The sequence below is a fragment of the Artemia franciscana genome, chromosome 15 (genome assembly GCF_032884065.1).
Source record: "Artemia franciscana chromosome 15, ASM3288406v1, whole genome shotgun sequence".
Lineage (NCBI taxonomy): Eukaryota > Metazoa > Arthropoda > Branchiopoda > Anostraca > Artemiidae > Artemia > Artemia franciscana.
The window spans coordinates 3,684,414-3,710,800 of record NC_088877.1 but is presented as its reverse complement, the minus strand read 5'-3'; the positions used below and the strand labels follow the sequence as shown (position 1 = coordinate 3,710,800).

The 26,387-nt window shown below is 34.5% G+C and overlaps 1 protein-coding gene across 4 annotated transcripts in view; it reads right to left on the bottom strand.

Annotated features, from left to right (window-relative positions):
* Window positions 1-25,782, bottom strand: part of LOC136036715 (ATP-dependent translocase ABCB1-like) — a 207,981-nt gene extending 182,199 nt beyond the window's left edge. Inside the window, exons 1-3 of one of the 4 annotated variants that reach the window (XM_065719051.1) lie at window positions 25,730-25,779; window positions 10,845-11,001; window positions 4,680-4,767 (exon numbers count right to left, since the gene is read on the bottom strand). In XM_065719051.1, the coding sequence (XP_065575123.1) occupies window positions 4,680-4,767; window positions 10,845-10,960 (204 nt within the window). In that variant the 5' untranslated portion in view covers window positions 10,961-11,001; window positions 25,730-25,779. Of the gene's footprint in view, window positions 1-4,679; window positions 4,768-10,844; window positions 11,002-12,062; window positions 12,081-25,695 lie in introns of those variants that run through there. The other 3 variants (XM_065719053.1, XM_065719054.1, XM_065719055.1) reach the window with 3 other exon arrangements.
* Window positions 25,783-26,387: the final 605 nt, after the last annotated feature.

The following is a 26,387-nucleotide window of genomic DNA, read 5'->3' as shown; positions in this document are numbered from 1 at the left end:
AGGTTTTGAGTTTTAATGGCATGATTTTGCTAAAGCCGATTATGAAGCAATGCGACAATTAATTTCGTATTAATATCATGTATGAACTAAAAAATAATCATGTTTCTCCGGACACAGCGTTTGATTTTGTAAAAAAAAAAGTGTTGATGGAATATAGGGATAAATTTGTTCCTTTGGTGAAAAATTTGTCCGGTCGTAGAAATAAACCTAAGCTTTCAAGACACATACTCCAAGCAACACGTGAAAAAAATAGTCTTTGGCGGTCGTATATTGAGTCACGACATAGTAAAGTAGTCAGGCAAGGACATTCGAATACTCAGTTGTAAGAGGATCCAGGTGAATGGCATGCGTATACATTAGCCAGAAACAAGGTCACTCGGCTTCTTAGGATTAATCGTAAAGAGCTTGAGTCGCGTTTTATTAACTCAAGCACCGTATCACCTAAAATATTTTGGAAATATGCAAATAAAAATAAGACTAACCTTGCATCATCTACACTTTACGTTCACACATCCGGATACACACCAAAAGATTGATAGTAATTCTTAGAAGGCCCTTATTTTTAATCAAATTTTTTCTTCGGTTTTTGTTAAAACACACCAAATTCATTCAAATGACGCTAATTTTGCATCTCAAGTAGAGTCGATTGCATCTTTGGACATTCTTACTCCATTTGATGATTCGGAATTCTCATTGACTGAAGTTTAAGCTGTTCTTGCAAAATTCGATACGTCTAAAGCGCCCGATATAGACGGTTTCCCGAACATAATGATAAGAAAAATGGCTCCTGAAATTGCAGAACCACTTACCTATATATTGAACCTATCTTTGGCGCATGGACTGTTTCCTTCAGGGTGGAAGAAGGCCTTGGTAAAGCCGCCACAAAAGTGGTTCCAAGTCAGATTTTAAAAACTATCGGCCGATTTCAATTACGTCTATTTTTTGCCGATTGATGGAAAAGTTGATTGTTTCACGCGTTCAAAATATTTTGATGAAAATCACCTTTGGAATCCTACTCAGCATGGTTTTCGAAAAGTAGGTCTTTTAATACTCAGCTTCTTGAGGTTATTTTGGATTTTAAACGTTTTGCCGATCTAGCTTTACCCTTTGATTGTATTTATATCGGCTTCTCGAAGGCATTCGACAAAGTTTCAATACCCATCCTTCTTCAAAAATGTGGAGCTTATAAATTCGGTAAAAAGAAACAATTGCATTTATTGGTGATCATTTAAATGGGAGAACTCAGCAGGTTGTTGTTGGTAAAGCTTTGTCATCCTCAATTGATGTGGTAAGCGGAATCCCCCAGGGTAGCTGCCTGGGTCCAATTTTATTTTGTTTATTTATCAATGATCTACCTTCCTCTGTTCAGCATTCTACTGTCAAGATGTTCGTGGAGGATGTAAAACTTTACCTACCAGCATGAGACCAAAACGATGCGCAACTTTTACTGGAGGATCTTGACTCTCTAACTTATTGTTGCGAGTATAATTCCCTGTTCATGAGCCCTTCGTAGTGTGTTGTTCTAGACTATGCTCGTAAACTCCCACCTGTGCATACTTACGAGCTGTCTGGCATACAAATCCCTTCTAACGAAATAGTGCGTAACCTTGATGTTTACTTTAAATACCCAACTGAAATTCGAGAAGCATGTTTCGGAAACTATAAAGAATGCAAATTATCGTTTGTCGTCTATAAGGAGAAGCTTTAGCAAGTTTAACTTTCGTAATTTCTTACTACTATATAAATCAATTGTCTGCCCTCTTCTTGAGTATGATGCTTCGGTTTGGTTTCCATTAAATCCAACGGATTAGTATAGGGTAGAAAAGGTTCAGAGAAGGGCCACTAGGTTGGTCCCATACCTTCAGCGCCTTTCTTATCCGCAGAGACTATCTAGACTTCAACTCCCGTCGTTGAAGTTTTGTAGACGTCGTAGTGACCTTGTAAATGTGTTTCGTATACTTAAAGGAGTGGATGATGTTGATCCAAATTTGTTTTTCAAATTTAGCCATTATCACTCTACTCGTCAGCATGATTACAAATCATATCCCCCAAAACCACTTAAAAAAATTGGTCAACTGCCGTTCGTTTTTGCTGTTTAGTTTGTCGTTGCCAATTTACTTTAGATTAGTATTATGATTTTGTGTTTTTGTGTTTTTGCGACAAGCATTGATGCTATTCGTAATAATAAATAAATAAATAAATATCACACAGATCTGCCAAATATTCACAAGGAAGTTGACAACGATTTAACCTTTTCTATTTTTGAGGCAATCATGAAGCATTTGGAAATTAGTGACGAGATAGCTGTAGCTGACTTTGGACTGAAAAGCTGCTTCGTTCTTAATAAGAAAATCAGTTAAAAAAAATTTCTACAAGGCAAGTTTTTAAAAGAAAAGTAAAGAGCTGCATTAACGCAAGAATGAGCATAATAAAGTCAAATAATCTACCAAGCGGAAAATTACCACAAATCGCTATCAATAAATAAATGAAACTCAAAACGAACAGAAATTAGAATAAATAGCCGAGTCAAACTCAAAACGAGCAAAAATTAACATGACTAGGGCTGATAATCCGTATGCCTTCTCAAGACCAGAAAACAATTTGCGTTTTACTGAAAAAAACAAATACACAAATGACCGTAGACTGTCAGTTAAATCGACATATACTGACAGTTCTTCATTAAGGTTTTCATAATTTTTCATTTATGAAAGTAAGAAGGGTGAAAACATTTCAAATGTATTTTGTTTTCAGTTTCAAAATTTTGATTGGATGTGTCTAAGGAAATGGTGGTCATTAGAGGGGGGTTAGTTGCCCTTTAATCACTTTCTACTATTAAAAGGAGCACTAGCCATTCAATATTCAATCTAATAAGCCCTTTTAGAAGTTTCTACGGCAACAAATGACCATCTCAAAGCTTGTATCAGATGCATATAGGGAAAATACGAGATGCAAGGGAAGGGGGGTAACGACCCATCAATGACTCTGAATCTTAAAGAGGGGACTGGAACTTTGATTACCAATCCAATTAGCCCACTCCGAAGTTTATACAATCACCCTTTCTATATAAACCTTAAATGCCCTCAGGACATAACTTACAACCCTGAGGGTTTTGGGGTGGGTGTCGTCATCCTAAAAGATATAATTTCCTGGTCTTTCAACTATGTTGAATATAATGGCTATCTAAAATTTGGTTAATGTGTTTGAGGAAATGGTGAGCGTGGGAGGGTTGTTAGTTGCGCTCCGGTCACTTTCGACTATGAAAACAGGTACTAGCAATTTCAATTTCCAATCGAATTAGCCCTTTTCGAAGTTTCTACGACAACTCCTTCAATACTAAGTGCCCTGGTCTAAACAAAAAAAGAAAATAAACAACTAATACATTGTACCCACATCGCTCTTTACGTAGGCAGCGATACTGCGCTGCCTATGATTAAAGAAGAGTTATTACAAACAAGAACAAAATGCTAATGATAATGTAGTCTATATGACTGCTTCTATACTTGTTCTTTCAGCTTCGGGGCAGAGTTATGTCAACCAGAAGGAAGAAAAAGAAACTTTAAAGCTGACTTTTGGAAATTTAATATGGAATTTAATTTAATAAGCACAATCTTTTGTAGCAATAGCTTACTTTAATGATTTATTACGATAGTAACAATAAAGGTCTAATTCTTAACAGGTATAGTAATCGTAATATGTGGCCATTTTCTTGCAGCGTTAATTATCACCTAAGATAATTAGGCCCTCGTAGATTTTCTCGTACTCTGGGACGAAACTCATTTGGAGGGCATTTCTGTCGCGTTCGTACGTTCTGTGGAACGAGTTCTTTGATCTTCCATGATGACGGGTGCCTCCCAGTAGATAGTGGAACGTTATTTTAGGAAGCCTATGATCTGGCACGCAAAGGATATGTCCAAGGTATCACCATCGTCGTTGCCTCACAACGGAGGTGATGTCTGGTTGGAATGTAAGAGTGCGAATCACATCGTTTCTGACATTATTAACCCTGTTGATCCTTAGGATCCAGCAAAGATGGCTATCTTCAAAGGCAGTAAGACTGTTCTCTGGTTCCGTAGTTAGCCTGAGCCATTCTACAGATTAACTCAGAACAGACGAATTATTGCACTAGAACAGTCAGAGTTGCAGCTTCTGTAAATATACTGTGGATTTTCAGCCTGGTATAAAAGTTTCTGAAATGCTGCATTGACTTGGGATATTCTAGCGCGTAATTCTTTTTAAGGTTCGCCACTGGAAGCTACTGTACTGCATATATACTTGAAATCTGTCACCTGTTATATGTATTAACCTCCTTTTTGAATTCCCATGGTTGAACTGCTAATTTACATTGCAGCCTTGATTTGATATTCTTTGGAGCCTTGATGCATAGTCCGGACTGCTCAGCTTCATTTGCGTTTTTTTTTAGGAATTCGTAAAGCTTCCGCTTGTCGGCTTGTATGAGATTTTAATCTACGTCCTGGAAAAGCTACGTCCTTTAATTCAGATCCCATGTCCATTTGCCTGTCTAGAGATGTAGTCTACAACTAGGAGAAAGAGTAAATAGTAGTGGCTCTAACAACATTTTTAACTAGGGCTGTGTTGAAGTTACATCAGCAGGCAAGCCTCAGATTCTTCTACAAGTGCACATTTCTGATTGATAAAATAGTACAGCGAAGAATACTCACAAGCTCAAAATATGACAACGAAGGTGGTCCTTTTTGTCTTTCGTCATCTTCCTCTTTATGCCTTATTTTCTTCCTTTTCGGATTCTTTCTAGACAAAAAAACACCAATATGAATGTCATATTTATAAGAAAGGAGCTGAAGGAAAATATCGAAAATTAGCATATGCTTATACATGCTTCATACTGAATACTCGATTTTGTCTTAGTTGTTTCCAAATTCATTGACAATAAGGCTCAAGGAGTCGATCATAAGAAAATCCTTCTTCAATCGCTGTTGAATTAGTTAAGGGTATTCAAAACAGTTTAAAAAAAAAACTTTTGGTAGGTTAGCCCGATCGAAATCACGGCAATAAATTACAAAATTATGTTGGCTGGTTCCAAGTTTTAAATAAACAGTTTCAAAACAGTTTTAAACAAAAGAGGTATTCAAAACAGTTTAAAAAAAAAACTTTTGGTAGGTTAGCCCGATCGAAATCACGGCAATAAATTACACAATTATGTTGGCTGGTTCCAAGTTTTAAATAAACAGAAAAACCATAACTATCCAAATCTTGGTGTTAATAAAATATAGCAATGACTAATCCGTTAGAGAGGGATAACCGGTTAATTAATTGTCGGTGTTTCTATTAAACAAGATAGCACTGTATTATTTTTGCATAACATTTATATTAAACGTTACAATTTTAACGGATAAACTACGTTTAATAGGGAATCCACCGGCATAAACATTAAAGAAAAAAAAACTCCGTCTGAACCTCCTTCGAGGAACGCCTTTCCAGTTATATCCTACATAGTTATCTTTAAATAGAATTTCCATTGTATCTTAAAATGTAATTACAAGAATTTAAGTTTCACTGTATTTATCTTTTTATTGATAAAACGTGCATAGGAAATGAATTAAAAGCGCCCGCTAAAATAACACTAATCCCCAATTCCCCAAAGCTTAACCTTGTTATAGATCCTGCTTTGGGAAAAAAAGCAACAAATGAGTTTTTAGCTAAAAAAAAATATCATCATCTCTTCACAATCTTTAAACGCAAAAATAAACCCTATAAAGCAATGATTAAGAGGCCGAAATCGTTCAATATTTTTAAGAAACGTAATAATGGGATTCTTGTCTGTATCGTAATAGTCTGTATCCCATTATTCCTGACGCGGCCCAAGCTTTAATTTCTTTTATTTCAGCCTTTTATGTTTGAAGATAAGAAGTTTTATATTTTATCTAAATAATGTAGTTATACTTATAAAAAAAAATCAAAAAAATCAGGGGTAAAAAATAATCAGGGGTAGGTATAATGAACAGTGTGTGTGGAATGCCCGAACAGAGCTCGTCACAATATAAACACAAGTATAGGCGATTTTTGCAATCATTCATTTGGCTTAAGTCATTCGTTTGAAACTTCTAGTGTAGCACTTATATAGTGTTTCCTAGCATTTAAGTTTGCTTGCCATTAACTGAGCAATTTTATTGCCCAATTAGGTTTGAGTTTACGCATTTTCAGTTTTGGTGATTTCACTGTGGTCTTGATATTAAAAATGAACGTAGTATGACTTTATTTTCGTCTTTACAAAATCTTAATATTTGCCGCAAGTCACGCGATTTTACTTATTTTCATTAGTAGGGATCGAAACTATACTTCTAACGTGGTTCCATACTCAAGGCCATTTTCTAAGGCGCCATTGAAGAACCATGAAATATTGTACAACCGTAATTGCTGTCAATTGATTGTGGTGCATTTTAAAAGGAAATTTATCTTTCCATTGCATAAAAAAGGAAAAATTAGAGATGATTCGTCTTTCGTGAATTGTCAGTACAACAAAACATTAGTGTATAAAAAAAAGAAACAAGGTCCATTGTCTGAAAAATAAGAAAAAATATGAGTAACCTAAAAATAAAAGAGATGAAAACAAAGTAATGCAAAGGTAAATTTTATCGATATGTTGTCATATAAAATACAAAATTTTATCCCTTTTGACATAGTAGTTATTCTCTTCTCTTACTTCATAAACAGCACAGTATTCACTATTCCATTTTGAATTTTACAAGATTTTTATTGCACTTTCACCTACAGGCTCATAATGTGTTTCTTTCATTGGTATTAATTTCTTCAATGATCGTATCTGTTTGTGCACTACCAAATGCACTAATAACACTTCTGGGTTCTTTGCCTTTCATAATTTCATCCTTATGAAAGGCTTAGTGATATTATCTTCCAAAATCTTTTTTTATTTTACTTAGGAATTCATTGTCTATAATCACATTATTTTTACATAGGTAACAGTTTCGACATGTAGATAAGATACGGCCTATTCTATTGTTACAGCAATAGGCTTTTCTATTCCTCTTTGTTTTCATTTGGATGCTAATACCAGAAAGATTGCGATACGACCTATCAATTGAGAATGTTTTACCAGAGCCATAAGAAAGAAGTTTGTCATCGTCAACGACTATTAGTTTTATACTTGAATTCTCTTTGAGTGCTATCATCTCTGGAAATATAATTCTGGCATATCCATCGTCACTAAAGCTAATTTTTTTAGATACTCCACAGAAATTTAACCCCTTACTTTTAAGACAAGAGTTCCCAATGATGTCACCATTAGTGCTTGTTTCGCATTTCAAATATCCGTCTTCATCAGGACAAAAAAAAACTACAATAAACTTATCAAGAACACAACATTTGTTGAAACATTTCATCTTCAATTTTCAAACAGTTAGTGGTAACGAACTCTAAGTAAGGAGCGACCAAGCCCAATAATACCTGAAACTCTAAAAAACTGAGTTTTGATATCTATAGATAGATCGAAAGAATCAAATTTTTATGCTGACTTCAAATGTATAATTTTCATCAAGTCTTACCCATCAAAGTTCAAAAGCCTGAGAAAGTTTGCCTTATTTTCAAAAAAGAGAAAACACCCCTTGAAAGTCATTGAACCTTAATAAAAATCAAACCGTCAGATTCAGCTTATCGGAGAGTCATATTGTGGAGGTTTCATGCTCCTATCTTCAAAAACACGGAATTGTGCTTTTTTTTGCCAAAAGAAAGATCAAGCATGCTTGATTATTTGTTGTTTTTTTTTCCAGGGGTGATCGTACCCATTGGTCCTCGAATATCGTGAGAGGACTCATTCGAACTTAAATTAAAAGTTCCTGTGCCCTTTTTAAGTGACCAAAAACTAAATGGCAACTAGGCCCCTTCCCACGCTAATTTTTTCCCAAAACTACTGGATCAGATTTTTGAGATAGTCATTTTGTTCAGCATAGTCGAAAAATCTAATAAATATGTCTTTGAGGATGACATAATTCCTCAGAGTCCCCGGAGGAAGGGCTGCAAGTTATGAACTTTGTCCATTGTTTAAATATAGTATTGCTTATTGGGAAGTAGAGAACCGTTTTCAGGGGGATTTTTTCTGGTGGGGGTCGGGGGAGGAGGTTACTTGGCAGAATCTTTCCGTGGTGGAATTTTTCATGGGGGAAGAGAATTTTTCATAAAGGGGCACTGGATTTCCCAGCATTATTTCAAAACCCTTCAGAAATTAAACAAAAAAACTAAGTTTTCCAACTGAGAGTAAGGAGCAACATTAAAACTTGAAAAACTGTAATTGTTACTAATATGAGAGGGTTTGCCCCCCCTAATTAATACCTCGCTCTTTACGCAAAAGTTTTTTGGTTCTTTCAAAAGAGCTATTTATTCTAATTTAACGGCCTTTATGATTCAGGGTTCATTCTTAAAGAACAGGAACAAAATTCAAACTTTAGCGTAAAAAGCGAGGTATTGACGAGGAAGAGAACCCCCTCATATACGCAATAAAACGTATATAATTATTATATATGTTGTTAGTACTACCGTATATTAAGCATCGTTGTAATTATATTATTACGTATATAGTGTGTGTTTGTGTGTGTGTGATACAGCAAATTAATTTTGGATATTAATTTGCGTAATAGTATTAAGCCCTTCGAAGTCTCTGCGTCCATGATTTGGAGGTTGGGACGAGAAAGGGGCAGTCCCCTCTTTTACGGAATCAATTCTGCTCATTTTGGGGTTTAATAAGGGGTCTCATTCGATTGGAAATCAAAAGCTCTATTACACTTGTTAAGAATCAAAAGTGACCAGACGGCAACTAGCCTCCCACGTCCCTTTTCCCCCAAATACATTTTATCAAAATTTTAGGATAACCATATTGTTCAAAATAGTCCAAAGCTCAGATAAATATTTCTTAAGGGTTGACGTTCCCCTAGGTCCCAGGGCAAGGGCTGTAAGTTGCGCAAGTTGCCCTCTGTTAATATATTGGATTTTATTGGAAAAGAGGGCATTTTTGATCCGGGATCTCTAAAAAGAACTAGGGAATTAAGGTATGACTTTAAGGAAATGTTGGGAAGGATGAGGAAACCAATTAAAACGAACAATATGCTTGCTTCTTGAGAAAAAAGAATATCAGCAATATCCAAGGAACGGCTGAGGGTACTAAGTTGAAACTTTCAGGGTAAGTTGAAAAGGATGTTAAAAAGTGGTAGGATAGGCACAAAGCTCCCCTCTTATTCCCTTTTGGCTACGCTCCTCCAAAGATATCTGATCAAAATTTTGGAATATCCGTCTTATCCAGAATAGTTGAAAAGCCAAATAACTGTGCCTCCAAGCATGACAACACCCCCTAAAGCCCTTAGGGGACTTGGTGACACAGAATCCCCGGAGGACCCATTGTTAGAAGTTTTGACTATCTTGAATAAATTGCTTCATGAAATTTCTATAGGTATTAAGGAAAGGAAAACATCTATAAGAGCATTAGGGGGAAGGGGCTATCTCCAGTCACTCTCCAACATCCCCTCCAGCATGCCTTGAAAGTTTCAACTCAATTCCCCAGGCGGTTCCTTAGATATTGATGTTGTGCCGTTTCGACAATCATCCTGCATAATAATAGCCTGTTTTGATTTTGTTCAACGTCCGCCAAAAATTTTCGAAAAGTTTTCTCAATACCCTAAGCCGTTTCAGAGACCTCCAAGTAAACATGTCCCCTTTTCCCAGTAATTAACATTATATATAAACAATGCACAACTTGGATAGCTTACAACCCTTAACCCTGTGACATTGAGGATTTATGTCATCATCGAAAGAATAGTTATTAAGCTCTTGGACAATTTGGAACAGGATCGTTGTTTCCAAATCTTGATCAGATGTCTTTTGGGAAACTAAAGCAAAAAACGCCACCAGGGGACTGGTTGCCCTCCGACCACTTTTCAGAATCCACTCCAGAATGCTGAGAAAATTTCAACATAATGCCCTCAATCGTTCTTAAGACATAAAAGATACATCTTTTTAATAAACTGAATGCAAATATTGTCTTTTGGTTTCATCTCACACACCCCCCAACATCCCTCAACGTTTCACTTTTTATTAAAAAGTTGATCAGAATCAAATATTCGGGTCAACAATCAAATATTTGATTCTCGGTATGTCTAACAAGGCTAACGAATTTTCCTTTAGCCTTTTTGGAGAAATAATAAGAATAGATTACACTCTTTACTAGCAACACTAGAGCAATGTTTCTGATGCTTGGTTTCCTATGCTTATTGATGGTGAATTATGTTCAATTTACGCCTTAGTTATTATTTGGTCTTATTTTTACTCGTCTTTGACTTAATGTAACTCTTAACTTCTCTTTTTATCAGTTTTTTTTTTAAGTGGATGTTTTCCAAGCATAAGTTAAGCAATAGTGTATTTAACAATCAGCAGGCACAGCACAAGCAACAACAAATGCTAGAGCACAAGCAAAGCAATCACAATATCAAACAATATCAAACACTACAATGTAAACAGCTGAATGAGGAGGGTGGTAGCCTAACTCCGTATATATGATCATTTTTGCTCGTTTTCAGTTCTTACAACAATTCATTTTATATGTAATCCCTCTAAGAGAGTAAGGCTCTAAGGAAGTTTCTTTATGCTTCAAAATTAAGAAAAAATTATTATAAATCGATAAGCTTTTAAAAAATATGTGTACAAAGAAAGCGTTTCGTCGACTTAAATTTCCAAGAAAAATTACGAACTTTTAACCTCCCTTCCATTTGAAATACTGGCTTTTTTTATGATTATAATGTAGATGCTAAATGAATAAAAAAAATTATAATAATTGAAGCTATAAAACATAAACTAAAATAATTTACTCTTTATCTGGATCGTCAAAGGATGCCAAAGAAGAAGGCATAGAATCATATTCCTCTGCAGCCAAAGGGTATCCTTCATTAGTATGACCAGATCTGGCTTTACTTTTGGAGGGCATCAAAACTCAAAGTTGAATTATCTCTGCACTCCAAAATTCTCCTAAGCGAAATATATCCGTTTTTACGGTCACTTCTTACAACAATAATTATAATCACTGCCAGTGATTAATTTTATCATTGTATAAAACGATCTTATTTGTTAAAATGATAAAATCCTGATACCAGTGATTCACTGGTATCGTATAAGATAACAGAGACAAATGAATAGAACGGTTTTTGGAAAACATGTACAAACATGTTATTACAGTGAAAATAAGCTCATATTCGCCTCCAATTAAATAAAAAAAAAACATCCAGCAAGGAAGTAACACTACTAACATCTTTTTTTCTGTTTTTGTGACTGGTAGAATATCCTACTCAAACGACAGACAAAATACAACCAGTTGAATATACAATTTGAAGAAAAAAAACCACCATAAGTATTCAAGACTTCTAATTCTTTATTTTAATCGGATGATTAAAACCAAATACCAGTGGTGTGAAAATCTCTATACCTAGCAGTATCATTTTTGTAATTAGAGAGGGTCTCTCAATTACAAAATAAGGGTATTGTAACAAGGGTATTATAGTAATAAGGGTATATGTTATAAGGGTATTATAACATACTGTAATAAGGATGTGACCAATTGTTTCTTCAATATATAAGTAACTGTATAAAGAGTATCTATTCATTTCAGAAAGTTAATCTAGTGCCTTACGTGATCTAGTCATCGTATAGCCAGTTCTAAGGCAAAAAATAATGTTAACTATTTTTTATTGGAATTGATCAAGTATTGGAGAATACAATGTCCAGAAAATGTCAAAATATATGAATTTGTAGTTACAATATGGGCCTTCTTAACCTCAAAATTTTTTGCAAAAGGTTTCAATGTTTAATTAAATGTATGGTCCACCTTCCGAAAAAGTGGGTGGTGAATAGCCTCTTTTGCAATATTGTCAGTAGTTTTATTACCCCTTATCAATATGTAAAGTGGGAACCAAAACATTTTCGTTTAAAAAGAATATATTTAATTTAATCTAATGATTTTATTTAAAATACCCAGAATCCAGCATAATGTCCATAGGTTTTTGGAGATCAAGGTAATAGAGAAACAGAAATACCCTCTGAGACTCTAATTTCTATCAATATTATTGTTCTATTCAAAAGATGTGTCAATAGAATCTTTTCATCTTAAAAACCGATCGATCAGTAAACTTTTTTTCTCGCAAAATTCTGCCTTTTTCGCCAAAGTTTGCAGGCGAAGGGTTCAACTAATCTTTTGAATTTCTGGGGTAGGCTAATCCATGGCAGGGGTATTTATTTCAATGGTTGTGTCTATGTTAGCAGGAGGATACTTGGTAGTCAGTGTCTGACAGGGAAAGGAATGGTTTTCAGAATATCTATACCTCCCAGTGAGATGTCACCCTGACAAAAGCTGGGTTAATATATGACACCCAAGTTTCACAAGAGTATGCATGATTCTTGACACACTCCTTGTAAACCAAATGACTTTATCAGGTGTTAATTTTCATGGAGTAATTTGAAGATAGTTTCAAAATCTGTTCGTCAAAAGAAGGGATATTAACTTCTTTAAATAATGTAGCATTGGACGTACTTTTTAAAGTACCAGCGATAAACTTTAGACCGCAGTGAATTATTGATTCTAAGCAGGCAGCAAGCACAAAACCCTACATTTAGCTATACATGAAATTAATGCAGTTGGACATTATACGGGTGGATCATAATGATCCCCTTCACCTTTATAGATTGGAATTAAAATTGCTGCCCTCCACACTATTATAATTGAAACAGGAACCGAATAATTTTTATGTCAGTAAAGAATAGGTACCAGGTAAGTAGATGGAAGAGATTTAGGTAATGTGTTGTGGACAAAATCTTCACCCATTGCTGATTTGTGGATAGAATGTGATTTGGAATGTGCTTCAATAAACAAAGAATTGTTGTATGAATGATTATTTGAAAAATGAGCTGAACTATTATTCGAAGACTGAGCTACCAAATCCGTGTTTAATATTTCAGCCACATCATGTGGCTTGTGCTTATTGAGCCATCATTTGATTTGACGAATCAACAGATTTATCCACTTTCTGATAGCCTGCAATTTCATGAAATTGTGCCTGAGTGTTTTATTGGACTTCAGTGACTGAATTACTGTTAACAAATAGCTTCCCATGCTGGTTTACAGCCAGCCATGACATGTACCATAAATACAGGTTCTGCCTTTCTCGTTTCAATGTTTTTGCTACATTTTTTTTATTCAAGAGCCATAAGTTCTGGCATCACACCTATTTTGTTTCATTGATCCTTATTCATTATTTCAAAATGGGCATTTTTTCTCTTTTTTTAATTAGCTTGCTTAGGAATTTGACGAAAATTCCTAATTAATCAATAATACTTTCAGGGATATTACTATATAATTCATCGGCATGATTAATTATCTGAGGGACAACGTTCCCCAATTCATCCTTCCATGGCTTCCAATTATTTTCATTAAATATCAATCTAGGAGTATGGAAGAATTTAAAGACTGGTATTTTAGACAGTTCTGAAATAACTAGATGGTGATGGCTACTTTAGAGCCATCTCAGGACTACCTCAGAGCCATCTCAGGATTATCTCAGAGCCTTGACAGCTTAGTGCAAGCAAATGGTCTGCTGCTAACAAGATGAATGCTTGAATCCTCACCATTAAAGGAATGTACATATGTTCCCAACCTCCTAGGTGTGATTATAGTTTGAGAAAACTGAGTAGTAGAAATTGAATCCAATAGTAAAAATGTTTCTGCATTACTTTGGTGAATTGAATCCCACAGAGGATTAAGATTAAAAACACCTAGCATTATTTGGGTTGAAGAAAGATATATTAGTTTTTTTAAATACTTGACTGCTGAAAGAAGAAGGCTAATGTATTTGCAACTCAACACCTGAGACAAGAGGCTTGTTACCCATCTTCACCTTTGCAACTAATACTTCAGTAGACGATTAGAGATCACCATTTTAAACCAAGCTAATCAAACAATTCTAGTAAGTGCTGTTGTTTTAGAGAAAATACGCTCGGCTTTCGCCCTCTGCGTCACCACACAAAAATTAAACAATTATCAAAGAATCACATATTATAAGTAAAAAAACGTAAAAACAATAAAAAAAAATACAAATCAACTCATCTTCCCTTCTCATCACCCTCTTGCGATTGGTAAAAAGCAAGCAACCTAATAATATCAATATAATTACAACTAGTTGAAAATATTTGTTCAAAACAATAAAACTCCCAATGCCTTTAGTTTTTCTATCTATCTTTACTAACATGGGTAAAACCTAAAACGAGAGGGGTGAACGTCTTCAGGTCCCATGATTCAATTTTTCTGATTAGAATATTTCTCTCAATTGAGGAACGAGGGCATTCTGAGAGGAACTGATCAATTCTCTCATCGATATTTACGCACCAATAAAACGGGCATGACTTGCTATGATCTGGTCATTGCATGCCCAGTTCTCAGACTGAAAATAGAGTTTACCATTTTCCTATTTGGGTGGATAAGGTTATGTGGAATACGATGCCTGGCAAAGGACAAAACATATATATTAGTAGCTGCAACACTTGTTTTATTAATTCTAAGAAAATTTGCAGCAGAGGTTATTAACTTTGAGGATTCATTTACAGTGAGAGCAACCTTCCAAGTAATTGGTTGGTGAATAGCCTGTTTTGCAATACTGTCAGCAATTTTGTTTCACTTAATGATTATGTGAGAGGGAGCCCAGATCATTTTCAGTTGAAGAGCCTGAGAAGGAATTATTTTCTGAATATTTTCCTGTAGATGAACAATGAATGGAATAACTTTTAGAATCGGAGAGGATAACAAAAGCACCTGACTCAGATTCCAGCATAGTATCCAGAGCTTTTTGGAAGGCAATGGATTCCACATGGAAAATAGAAGTTCCATTGAAACTCTAATCCCAACTGATTAACCATTCAATTAAGAAAAAATTCCTATGGATGCCTTTTCATATTTTGAGACTGATCCATCAGTAAATATCCTTTTCCAGTTACAAAATTCTGCCATTTTAGCTTAATGTTAGTTGACGAAGGATTTGAGTGTTCATCTTAGTCTTAGGGCAGACCATACCAGGAATATTTATATCTATGGCATTATCTATGTTATTCGGGGATTGGAGGAAATCTGAGTCTGACAAGAAAAGATAAGATTTTCGGGAACAGGAAGTCAATTTGACAATGGCTGGACTCCTGGCTTCCAATTTCACAGAAAAATGTGTGATTTATGAGAAACTCCTTGAAAACATGGTGGTTTTTATTGGTGTTAACTTTCATAAAGAAACTGAAGGAAAATTTCAGGAACCTTTCTTATAAAGAAGGGATATTAACCTCAATAGTGCCCAATATATGTGTGCTGGTTCGTCAATGGCGTCACCAGTTAAAGCAGTGACTATCCTGACAGTTTTCTGTGCCATCAATATGCAAACTAAGCGCAGGAAAGATACTTTATTTGACCTTTCTTCACCCCTGTATACGGTGGCGCCATCTACCTTTTCGAACTTGGTGATTTTTAATCTTCTGACGAAGCCACCAGATGCTGCTACCGTCCCTTTTTTTAGATGTCAGCACTGTTCACAGTAGAGGTACTTCTACGCACGAACCGCCACGCAAATTTGTTTGTACCTTTTTTTTGTGTTAGTTTGTTATCTAGCATAGTGAAGCAACGCAAATTAGCCGTTAGCTACGATGTTGTTTTAAATAAACCTATCTCTCTCTCTCTCTCTCAATGAACAGCCTGCAATCGATGTACTTTTTAGTGCACCTATGGTTAGTCTCGGGTCATGGTCTATTTTAGAAATTAAATTTTCTGAATAATAGATAGGGAGATAATATTCAATCTTTTGGACCTGAATAGTTTTCAAAGTCTGCCTTGGCTAGCACCCCACTTTTGCCCAGCAACAGCATGCATAAAATTCACCCGTTTTTCCAGTGCATCTCTCAGATAAGAAGTATGACTATTCCAATTTAACTTATTATCAAGCCAGACACCAAAAACTTCACATTCCTTTAGAAATGGCTGTACTGGTTATACAGAGTCAGATTGATTGAGAGAAAACATTGGACATGATCACTTTCCCTAGAAAAAACTATGCTAGTAGTTTTTGGAATAGAAAAAAAATTTCTTTATGAAGCCATATTGACTGTTTATCAATTACTCCCTAGAGCTTGGGTTGACAATTTTCAGGAGAAGAGCCTTCAGTCCAAAGGGCTAATCCATCTGCATATATGGCGAATTACTATGTTGGAAAGAAGAGGACTCCATACTCCTCCTTGAGGAACGCCTAATGAAACCAATTTAGCAGAGGGACTTCCTGATCCATCTCTAGTTTTATTAAATCTATTAAAAAGCCTTGCCTTGCACCAATTCCAACAAAATTTTCGAATATTAAATTAATGAACCTGCCTAAGGGTTGCAAAGGGTTCAAACTATTGTAAGCTTTCTTCGTGTCAAAGAAAACTGAAAATACAACTCGCTTTCCTGTAAAAGCTTTCGTAATATCAAACTCAAGTTGAATTAGGTTATCAGTACAGACCCGGGGGGGGAGGGCTGAGTTTCCATAAACAGAGAGTTATTATATGTACAATTATTGGAAGATTGACCTCCAAAATGACTGTTCAATGTCTCTGCCACCTCATATGGCTTGAACTTAAGTGAGCCATTATTAGACTTAAATCTCTCGAATAAACTGATACCCTGCAATTTTTTTCAACTTTTCCAGAGGGTTTTAGTAGGAGTTGACTGATTAAATTGATTCTCACAAATGCCTCCCCAAGTTGATTTTCTTTCAGCTAGGAAATTATCAATCTCATTTCAAGTTTTTTTATGAAGGCCAGATTTTTCTGGTATTGCACTTATTTTGTTTTAGTGATTCCAATTTATTATTCCAAAAAAGTATATTTTTTTCATTTTTTAATAATTGTGTTTTGGGGTTTGGAAAAAAACATTTGAAGCATCAATGTTGCTTTTAGTGATATTATCATTTAAATTATCAATATCATTATTGATGTCAGGGACCTTACTTTCAAATTTAAGTTCCCATGGCTTCCAATTATCCTCATTGAAAATCCATCCAGGTGCAATATTAAATTTCGAGAGAACTGGTCTTTTAGACAGTTCTGTAGTAATTGGATATTACTGGCTGCCAAGATTATCAGGGAACCTGGACACTTTACTATAAACATATAGTCTACTACCAACAAAACAAAGGTCAATGGTTGAATTTTTACTATTGAAGGAATACACATACCTTAAATTCTTAAGTGTTATTAGAGTGTGGGAATACCAAATGACAGAGATTGAATCCAGTAGAAACACTGATTGAGGGTCTCTTGGGTGGATTGAATTCCACAGAGGATGGTCAGCATTAAAATCGCCAAGTATTTGTTGGTTTGAGGAAAGTTCTGATATTTTCTTGAAAGTAGGACTGTTCAAAGAAGAAGAAGATATATATATATATAATATATATATATATATATATATATATATATATATATATATATATATATATATATATATATATATATATATATATATATATATATATATATATATATATATATATATATATATATATATATATATATATGTATATATATATATATTAACAACTGACAAAGGAGGCTGATTATCCATCTCAACCTTTGTAACTAACACTTTCATAGATGATTGGACATCACTATTAACCACAGAGCTAATCAAATCATACCTCACAAGCGTTAAAAGGCCTGCGCCTTTTTGAGAACAGATTTTAAGGACCCTATCTTTTCTATGAGAGAGAGAGAGGACACTTTTATTATACATATCATCAATATACAAAAAAAACCACATCAGCCACTTTAGAAAGTCAGAGACTTGTTAGTAGTGGCTGATAAACATTAATGAGCACCAATACCAACAACATTAACAAAAAAAAAAAAAAAAAAAAAAAAAAAAAAAAAAAAAAAAAAAAAAAAAATGAAACAAAAAAATTGGGAACAAGAAAACAACATGAAAACAAAGAATAAGAAAAAAAAAAAAAATGAAACAAAAAATTGGGAACTAGAAAACAACATGAAAACAAAGAATAAAAAAAAAAAAAAAAAAAAAAAAAAAAAAAACAACAACACTTAAAAAAAACAAATCAATAAGCCATCCAATTTAAATTATTTATTTATTTTCTACTCAGAAGGTGATTCTTCAGTCTACTCTTAAACTGGCTAACATTTTCAGATAACCTTATACTCATTGGTAAAGAATTCCACACTACTGGTCCAGCAAACTTGGGACCAAAACTTCCCCTCTGAGAGCTGCGACACTCATATACCAAATCATCCATATTTCTAGTCTCATAACTGTGGTATGAAGAATTCCTTATAAACATTTGACGAAAAATTTCAGGGGACAAACCATAAATACTCTGAAATACAAATATAGCAAGTTGATAATCATGAAGTTGGCTAACATTAAAGATCATAAGTTTCCTATAGCAATTAACTGTATCATTTTCACCATGGACATAATTTCCTAGTAGTCTAATAACTTTATTTTGTAAAACCTGAACACGTTTAAAATTTGTATAAAATCCACCAGCCCATATCACACAACCATAAGAAATATAAGGCATGACAATAGAATGATAAAGAGTTAAAAGGGCAGAATGAGGTAACTGATTTCTCAGACGCCGAATCAATCCAAGCCCTCTAGATACCCTAGCTGCCACCTGATCACCATGTGCTTTCCAATTCAGATTTTGATCAAGCTGGAAACCAAGGTATCTCACCACAGCTACTTGTTTCAATGGCCTATTACAAAGAAATATTTTTCCATTTAAATCAACTGGACTTCCTTTCCTACTAAATAATATAAAATGAGTTTTTAAAACATTCACTGATAAACGGCTAATCTTTGTAAAAATTAAAAGATGACTTAAAGCTTGATTAATTTTCTCCACAAGATCATCAGCATTTCTTGCAGCAGCTGAAAATACCGTGTCATCAGCGAAAGAAGTATTAACAACACCCGGAACATAAAACCGCATAGTATCTACATATACAAGATATAGTAAGGGACCCAAAACAGAACCTTGCGGAACACCACAACTTATAAAAAATTTATTAGATATAACATCATCAAAACATACACGTATCGACCTCCCTATCAAATAAGATTCAAACCACTTTAAAATACTACCTGTGACTCCAAGTGACCTTAGCCTATCAATTAAAATTTTAAAATCAACCGTGTCAAACGCTTTTTTAAAATCTATAAAAACCGATAAAGTCATTTCACCATTTTCCATTGATGTATTCAGAAAATCAAGAAAATGCTGCATAGCATGAACAGTAGAATGTCCTTTCCTGAATCCGAACTGACTATCACTTAAAAAACCATGTTTTGTTAAATGTGCATAAAGCTTTTTATGCATAACTTTTTCATACATTTTCGAGAACACCGACAGTAGAGAAATCGGCCTCCAGTTAGTCAGATCAGTCTTTGAGGCACTTTTGTGAAGAGGAATCACTCGCACCTCTTTAAGCTTTTGCGGGAATTCTCCCGATTTCAGTGATAAATTAATCATGTAAACAAGGCATGGTAGGAGATAAACCATAATAAGCTTGAATGTCTTAAGGCTTATACCGTCACTACCTGAAGAGTTGGACTTAATACTATTTACAATTTCTTTCAACTCCTGCATATTCGTTTCTTCAGCCTCCATTATTAGTCCCAGGCCTCTATCATCAATGAAAGCTTCCTCACTTGTTCCTTGACTCAGTGGCTGGTCTTGCTTTTGAACCACTTCACCAATCGTCGAGAAGTAGGCACCAAAGTGATTCACAATGCTCTGCTTGCCTTCATAGACTTTTCCATCCACAATTAGTGAAGTTGGTGTATTTTTCTTCTTGTAACTACCCAATACTTCTCTCAAAACCTTCCATGTTCCCCTTGAGTCCCCCTTTGTTTCCCCAAGTTTCAATTCATAATAACTCTTGACACAAGATCTTCGTAATGTATTCACTTGATTTCTTATTTTTTTGAACTCTTCAAACATATCAGCACTTTGGCAATCTAAAAATGACTGATACAGAAGATTCCTCTTCTTAATCATCTGAAGAAGTTCCGATGTAACCCACGGCTTTCTCGGTGATTCCCTTGTATTTCTGAACACTTTTAGTGGACATGATTTATCATATATCGGCTGGAGAATATTCATAAAAATATCAAATGCATAGGATGCATCTTCTGTCTCATCAAAAACTGGTTTCCATGAAACCTTACTAAGTTCATCAGCAAGGTTTTCCATATTCTGCTTCCTTAATTGCCGTATTTGCTTTTTTTCTGCCTTTTTCTCTTTGGCCATTACTAGTGGCACAGAAGCTACAACTGGGAGATGATCCGAACATGGGAATACCAGAACATCAGCAGCACTAGATTCCAGGTACTTCGAACTAACAAAAATGTTATCTATTATAGTTGCTGAATGACTAGTTATACGTGTCGGGACCCCAACAAGGGGAAATAAATCATTTGAAACCATCAAATTTAAAAATCAAGATTAATAGCACGTAAATCATACAAATCAAAATTAAAATCTCCCATACAAATAAAATCTAACTTGCTAGATACCGCAGCTCTCATTAATATCTCAAATCCTTCCGTGAAATCCTCCAAACGAGCACTTGGTGGTTTATAAACCTCACTTACAATAAGTTTTTTTGAATCAATAGCCAGTTCAAGAGTAAACGATTCAACCTTACCCTCTATCCAAACATCGACATCCCCCCTTTGACGGCAAAATATCCCATTTTTTACAAGGAATGCTAGACCTCCCCTTAACATCAGCTCACGGTTTTTCACAAATAATTGGTAACCTGGAAATTGAAATGAAGGCAGAAAATGCTCAGAAGTCAAAAAAGTCTCGCAAAAACCAATAACATCAAAATAGCTATTAGACAGATCTAGCAAATGCAAGATATCATTATAACTTGTAGTTAGATGACAATTTCAATGGCATACACTAAGAAAATTCTCACTTTTTTCCCATGACGACGACGTAACTGGAATATATTTACTCAATCTTTGGCAATCAAAATCAATTGCAAAATAATCATTTGCTATTCCATCGCGAAGTATATCATTCAGTCGAAAAGGGTCAGATTCAAATTTTCGCAACCGATTCATGCCATTCAACTGATCAGACATATAGTACGTAAATAATCAGTTTGCGAATCATTATAAACGCATAGTTAACCTATATGAATAATTTTTTTTTTGCAATACGGGGACAGGTGGAATAATAATGAAAAAAAAAAAAAAAAAAAAAAAAAAATGGGTTCTCCATAGGGGGGGGGGGAGAGTGGCCAACAAGACGAATCATAAGCAAAACAATGGTAAAAGAAGATAAGCAAGATAACTCACAAAAAAGAAAAGATCAAACAAACGAAGACAAAACAATAAACAAATAAATACTACAAACGAGAAATAAAATAAGATACTAATCTAGAAGGTATCTTCAACCTTCCTAAGCCTCCTAGAAGAAGCTTCACCTGGTAGGCGAGCAAAAAATACGGCCTTGGTCCGACCAAACGTTCTTTGCTCCGAACTTATCTCTAGCACTGTCCAGGATAATCTTGCGCTGCTTCGTGAGATATTCATTCACAAAAACACCAGATTTCGCTAGCTTAGACTTCGCTTTAAAGACAGTATGCGCAACATCTTTATTAGAAAATTTGACAATCACAGGGGCAACTCGACTTTCATCACTAATCTGAGCTGTAGGGTTGGGTAAGCGAAAACGTTGCATAGAAAGAATTTGATCACTCATAAGAGCACTCAAGCCCATTTTGTCCTTTATTATATTGTGCATTGTTACTTTAAGGTCAACACCAGGGGCCTGTTTGACCCCTACGAATACAAGGGAATCAAGCTGTATGTATTGTGCAATTTTTAATATTAAATTTTCTACCAGAGGACAAATGAGATTCTTGGATGCAAACAATTTCTGAAGATTCGACATCCAAAAACTATTCCGTCTTAACCAGACGATGAACGGGTAAACCTATCGTGTTAAATTGAACTATTTTGTTTACTGTCTTTGATACTGGGGGTTGTCTCTGTTTGTTTTTAGTTGCTTTTTGTTTTGAAATAGGTGAGAGTGCACTTGCTTTCTTTTGAGAAATTGATTTTTTGTTGAGGAAGTTTTTTTGTGATTTCTGATGTTGATTTTTAAGGTGAATTTGAGATAGGGACAGAGTCAATGGATTCCAAGTCACCCTCAGAAATAGAAAGATTTAGAGTGGAATCTATAAATGTTTTATTATATGATGCATGTGTGGCGCTAAGATCCTGAAACATTTTTCCAAACGACTTGAGATTGAATCTGTTTTAAATTTTGAGGATAGAAAATGAGTTGATCATTTCAGTAATTCTGGCTGTTAAGATTCCATCAATTATTTTCTTAATTAGGGGTTCTAAAATTCTCTGTTGCGTTAATATGATTGGGCTTAGAGTACGGTTTTAATGGGTTGGAAGGGGAGGAAATTCTTCATTAGAAAGAACTGGGGCCAATTCTTCCAGTTGTATGATCTGAGGATATCTGCATGTTTTTTTTTTGCCACACCAATGGAGATTTCCTCTTGAACTGCTCTAACGATAACCCTTTCAAGATTCTTTGTTATGGGACAAGCTTTGTCCTTAGCATGATGGTTGCCAAGACAATTAGGACATTTGAATAGTGCATTATTTTCTCAATCAATAGGACAAGATAATATTAAGTGACTGTTGGCACACCATGAACATCTAGGTTTACTGCAACATATTTTGGCAGTGAGGTCATGCCTTTGGCAGTGGTAGCAGATCATGACATGGGGAGTATATGCCTTGACCTTTTTCCCATACCCAGTAAAGAAATAAAATCAGGGAGGTTAAGTGAGGGAGTAATGATAAAACGACCAACATTCATCTTGTCAGATGTCTGTTGACCAAAGAGTGGATGTATTCTTGTGAAACCTTGGTCCTTCAGTTCCTCTAATAAAGTCTCTACTGTAAAAATACCCTTATTAAAAAGAACACTAGCCCCTCAGGCATGTAGCCCTTGGGGGGGGGGGGGTGACTGCAATCCATATGAACTTTGAACAGGGAAATCCTTTTCACAGGAAAATGTCAACATTAGATCATCAGCCAAATCTAGCCTTCCTTTCTCTAGAACCTTTTTAAGCACTGCTTGATTTTTGATCATAAAGCAGTGTGAACCATTAAATGACCCTACCAATATCGAATCCTTTTGGCAGTCTTTAATTTGCTTTCTTAACGGCATAATTCCTTTCATAACTAAATCCAGTGGGGGATTCAGGGGACCAGGCTGCCCAGTTTTTGTCAACCAAACTCTGATGACATTGTCCTTACCTGTAAAAACTGCAAATGAAACTGTTCCTCCTGAATCAGAAGGGGTCAGACATTTTTAACGGCTTTCCAAGAACTACAGAGAAATCAGGAAAAAGAAATTCTACACTACCAGTCACAAGATGAAAAGAAGAAGAGAAAAAATAGTTTAAATCCCTTAATGTTAACCTTGAAATCAATAAACAGAAGAAAATAAAAAAAAAACACAAAATGCAATCAAATTTATGAAAAACACAAAACAAAAAAACAAAACAAAACAAAACACAAAATGCAATGCAAAAATGCAATAAAAAACACAAAATATTAATTCAATCTTTTCTTCGAAAAAAACAACAATTATAAATTATCCAAACACATCTCTAAAATCACACCTGCCAGTCCAACTTAATTAGAAATCAATTCCACCAAGAAATGCAAGTGCACTCTCACCTTCATCCAAACAAAGTGAACTAATACCAAAAAAAAATCTTCAGTTTTAAAGACAGGAAAAAAAACAATTATACATTATCTAAACACATCTCTAAAATCACACTTGCCAGTCTAACCTTAATCAGATATCAATTCTTTCAGAGAAATGCAAGTGCAATTCTCGCTTCTATCAAAACAAAGTGAACTAATACCAAAAAAACAATCTTCAATTTTAAAGGCTGAAAACAGTGTAAAATGAAAACTCAACAAAACAGGTAAAAAAAATAGCAAGTGCTAAAAGGTCTCCACCATTCTGAGCAACAGAAATGAAATCCCAATCTTTTCTATTGAATAATTTTTAACATAAAATTTTGGACAAGAAGACAGATATGGTTCTTGGATGCAAATAATTTAAGGTGACTTACAATTCAAAAATAATTTTTGCTCAACGAAAAAAATCCCAGGTATATCTGTATTGTTGAATTGAACTATGAAATCCCAATCTTTTCTATTGAATAATTTTTAACATAAAATTTTGGACAAGAAGACAGATATGGTTCTTGGATGCAAATAATTTAAGGTGACTTACTATTCAAAAACAATTTTTGCTCAACGAAAAAAATCCCAGGTATATCTGTATTGTTGAATTGAACTATTGTCATTTTGTACTATTTTCTGCATTTAAAACTGAAGATTGTTTTTTTTTTTTTTTTTTTTTTTATTAGTTCACTTTGTTTTGATGGAGGTGAGAGTGCACTTGGATTTCTTTGAAGGAATTGATTTCTGACCGGGGTTGGACAGTCAGGTGTGATTTCAGAATAGTGTTTGGATAACGTACAATTGTCAGTCAATCAATATTTTTTCATTTTTGCTTTCTCAAACAGGGACTCAAAATTTCCTGTTTTACTGGAATCAGTGAACTTAGTTTTGAATTTACTGAGGATTTAAAAGGAATAGAAAGCTTTATTGAAAAGACATAGAACCTCTTCCTGAGATAGCACGCTTAATTTGAGGGCAGGAGGATATCTTCGTTTCTACTGCCTTATAAACAACCTTTGCAAGATTTAATTTTCAAATGGTAATGATGAGCCATGCTTTATCTTTAGCCTGATGGCTGCCAAGACAACTAGGTCACTTGAAAAGTGTTTTGTTTTCACTATCAATAGTGCAAATCAAGGTTAGAGGGTTATTGGCACATAATTAGCACCTGACTTTGCTACAGCAAATTTTGGCTTTTTGGCCATGCTGTTGGTGGTGATTAAAAATCCAAATTCCAGAAATATAAGTTCTAATCCTTTTTCAGCGCCATCCACATTTGTCTTTCTATATGCAACCATGCTGTCACTTTACCTTGTTAATCTGCTTCTTCTGATAAAATTTTTGAAGTAAAAATGCCTTTATCAAAGAAAAAAAGTCCCTCAGAAAAATAAATCTGGGCAGAATGTGTTGGTTTTTCTAGTATAATTTTTGTCATAGATGTCATTATTAAGAGAAAACTGTGGGTTGACTCATTGGATAAATTCAAATATACCAGCTTAATCACCTCATCCAGACTACTTGGTTGTAAATTTTTAGACAATGACGCCATCTTTTTGAACCAACTAGGATTTCGCAATCTTTAGTTATTTTGTCTTAGCAGCGTAATCTCTTTCATAATCAGAATCAAAGGGAGAGGGGGGATTCAAAAGAACTAGACTACCCAGTTCTTGAAATCAAAACTTCAAAAAACTGTTTCCACCTATCTTGAGAGTAGTTGAAAGTTATTTCTCCTGAATTAATGGGGTAAGCCAGACCTCTTTACCAGCTATAAGCAATGCATAACATGAACCAGAAATTCAAACACGGCAATTCTGGAAACTACCAGTCACAAGAACAAAATTCAAAATATTAAATACTTTATCAATGAATTTGAGTTGCCTTATAAAAAACCTAAAATTCTACAGGAATACTTATTGTCTACAGAAACGCTTATTCTTTTCTTCTCCTCAATTCCCGTCATTTTTTTTCCTTCCCTTCTACAGTTGCGAGCTAAGGTTGAAGTTGCCTATTTTTCAATCATGACTCATATTTTGCATTTGGTCGTTTTGTTTAAAGCATATAGTATATTTCTATTAATTATAGGATACCAAGAAAAAAATAGAAAAAGAAAATAATAACCATGTAATAAAAATGAAGTAATCACGATTTATAAAAACTACCATAAATGCCATTTTTTAAACGTACAATAATTCTTAAGCAAATACTTCAATATTCATTAGATATATTGCCTTTTTTCTCAATTTTAATCTTTCAACAATACTTAAGACTTAATTTTTATAAAGTAATGATAAAGTACTTTATTTTGTTGGTCTAGTTGCTTAATCTCTATTGGTATAATGTCTAACAGCTTGCATAAAATCTATGAATGAATCATACATTCCAACTGCTGTATTTACAGGCAGAGGTAAAGCTATAAAATTAAGGCAGAAATATCTAGTCGAAAAACTAAGACTTAGATGGGATTTAAATGTGTCATTTTCAGCAGAAAAACCGGACATGCTATTAATTCTAGAATCAATTTAAAGAAGATATCCATTTTCCAAATTTA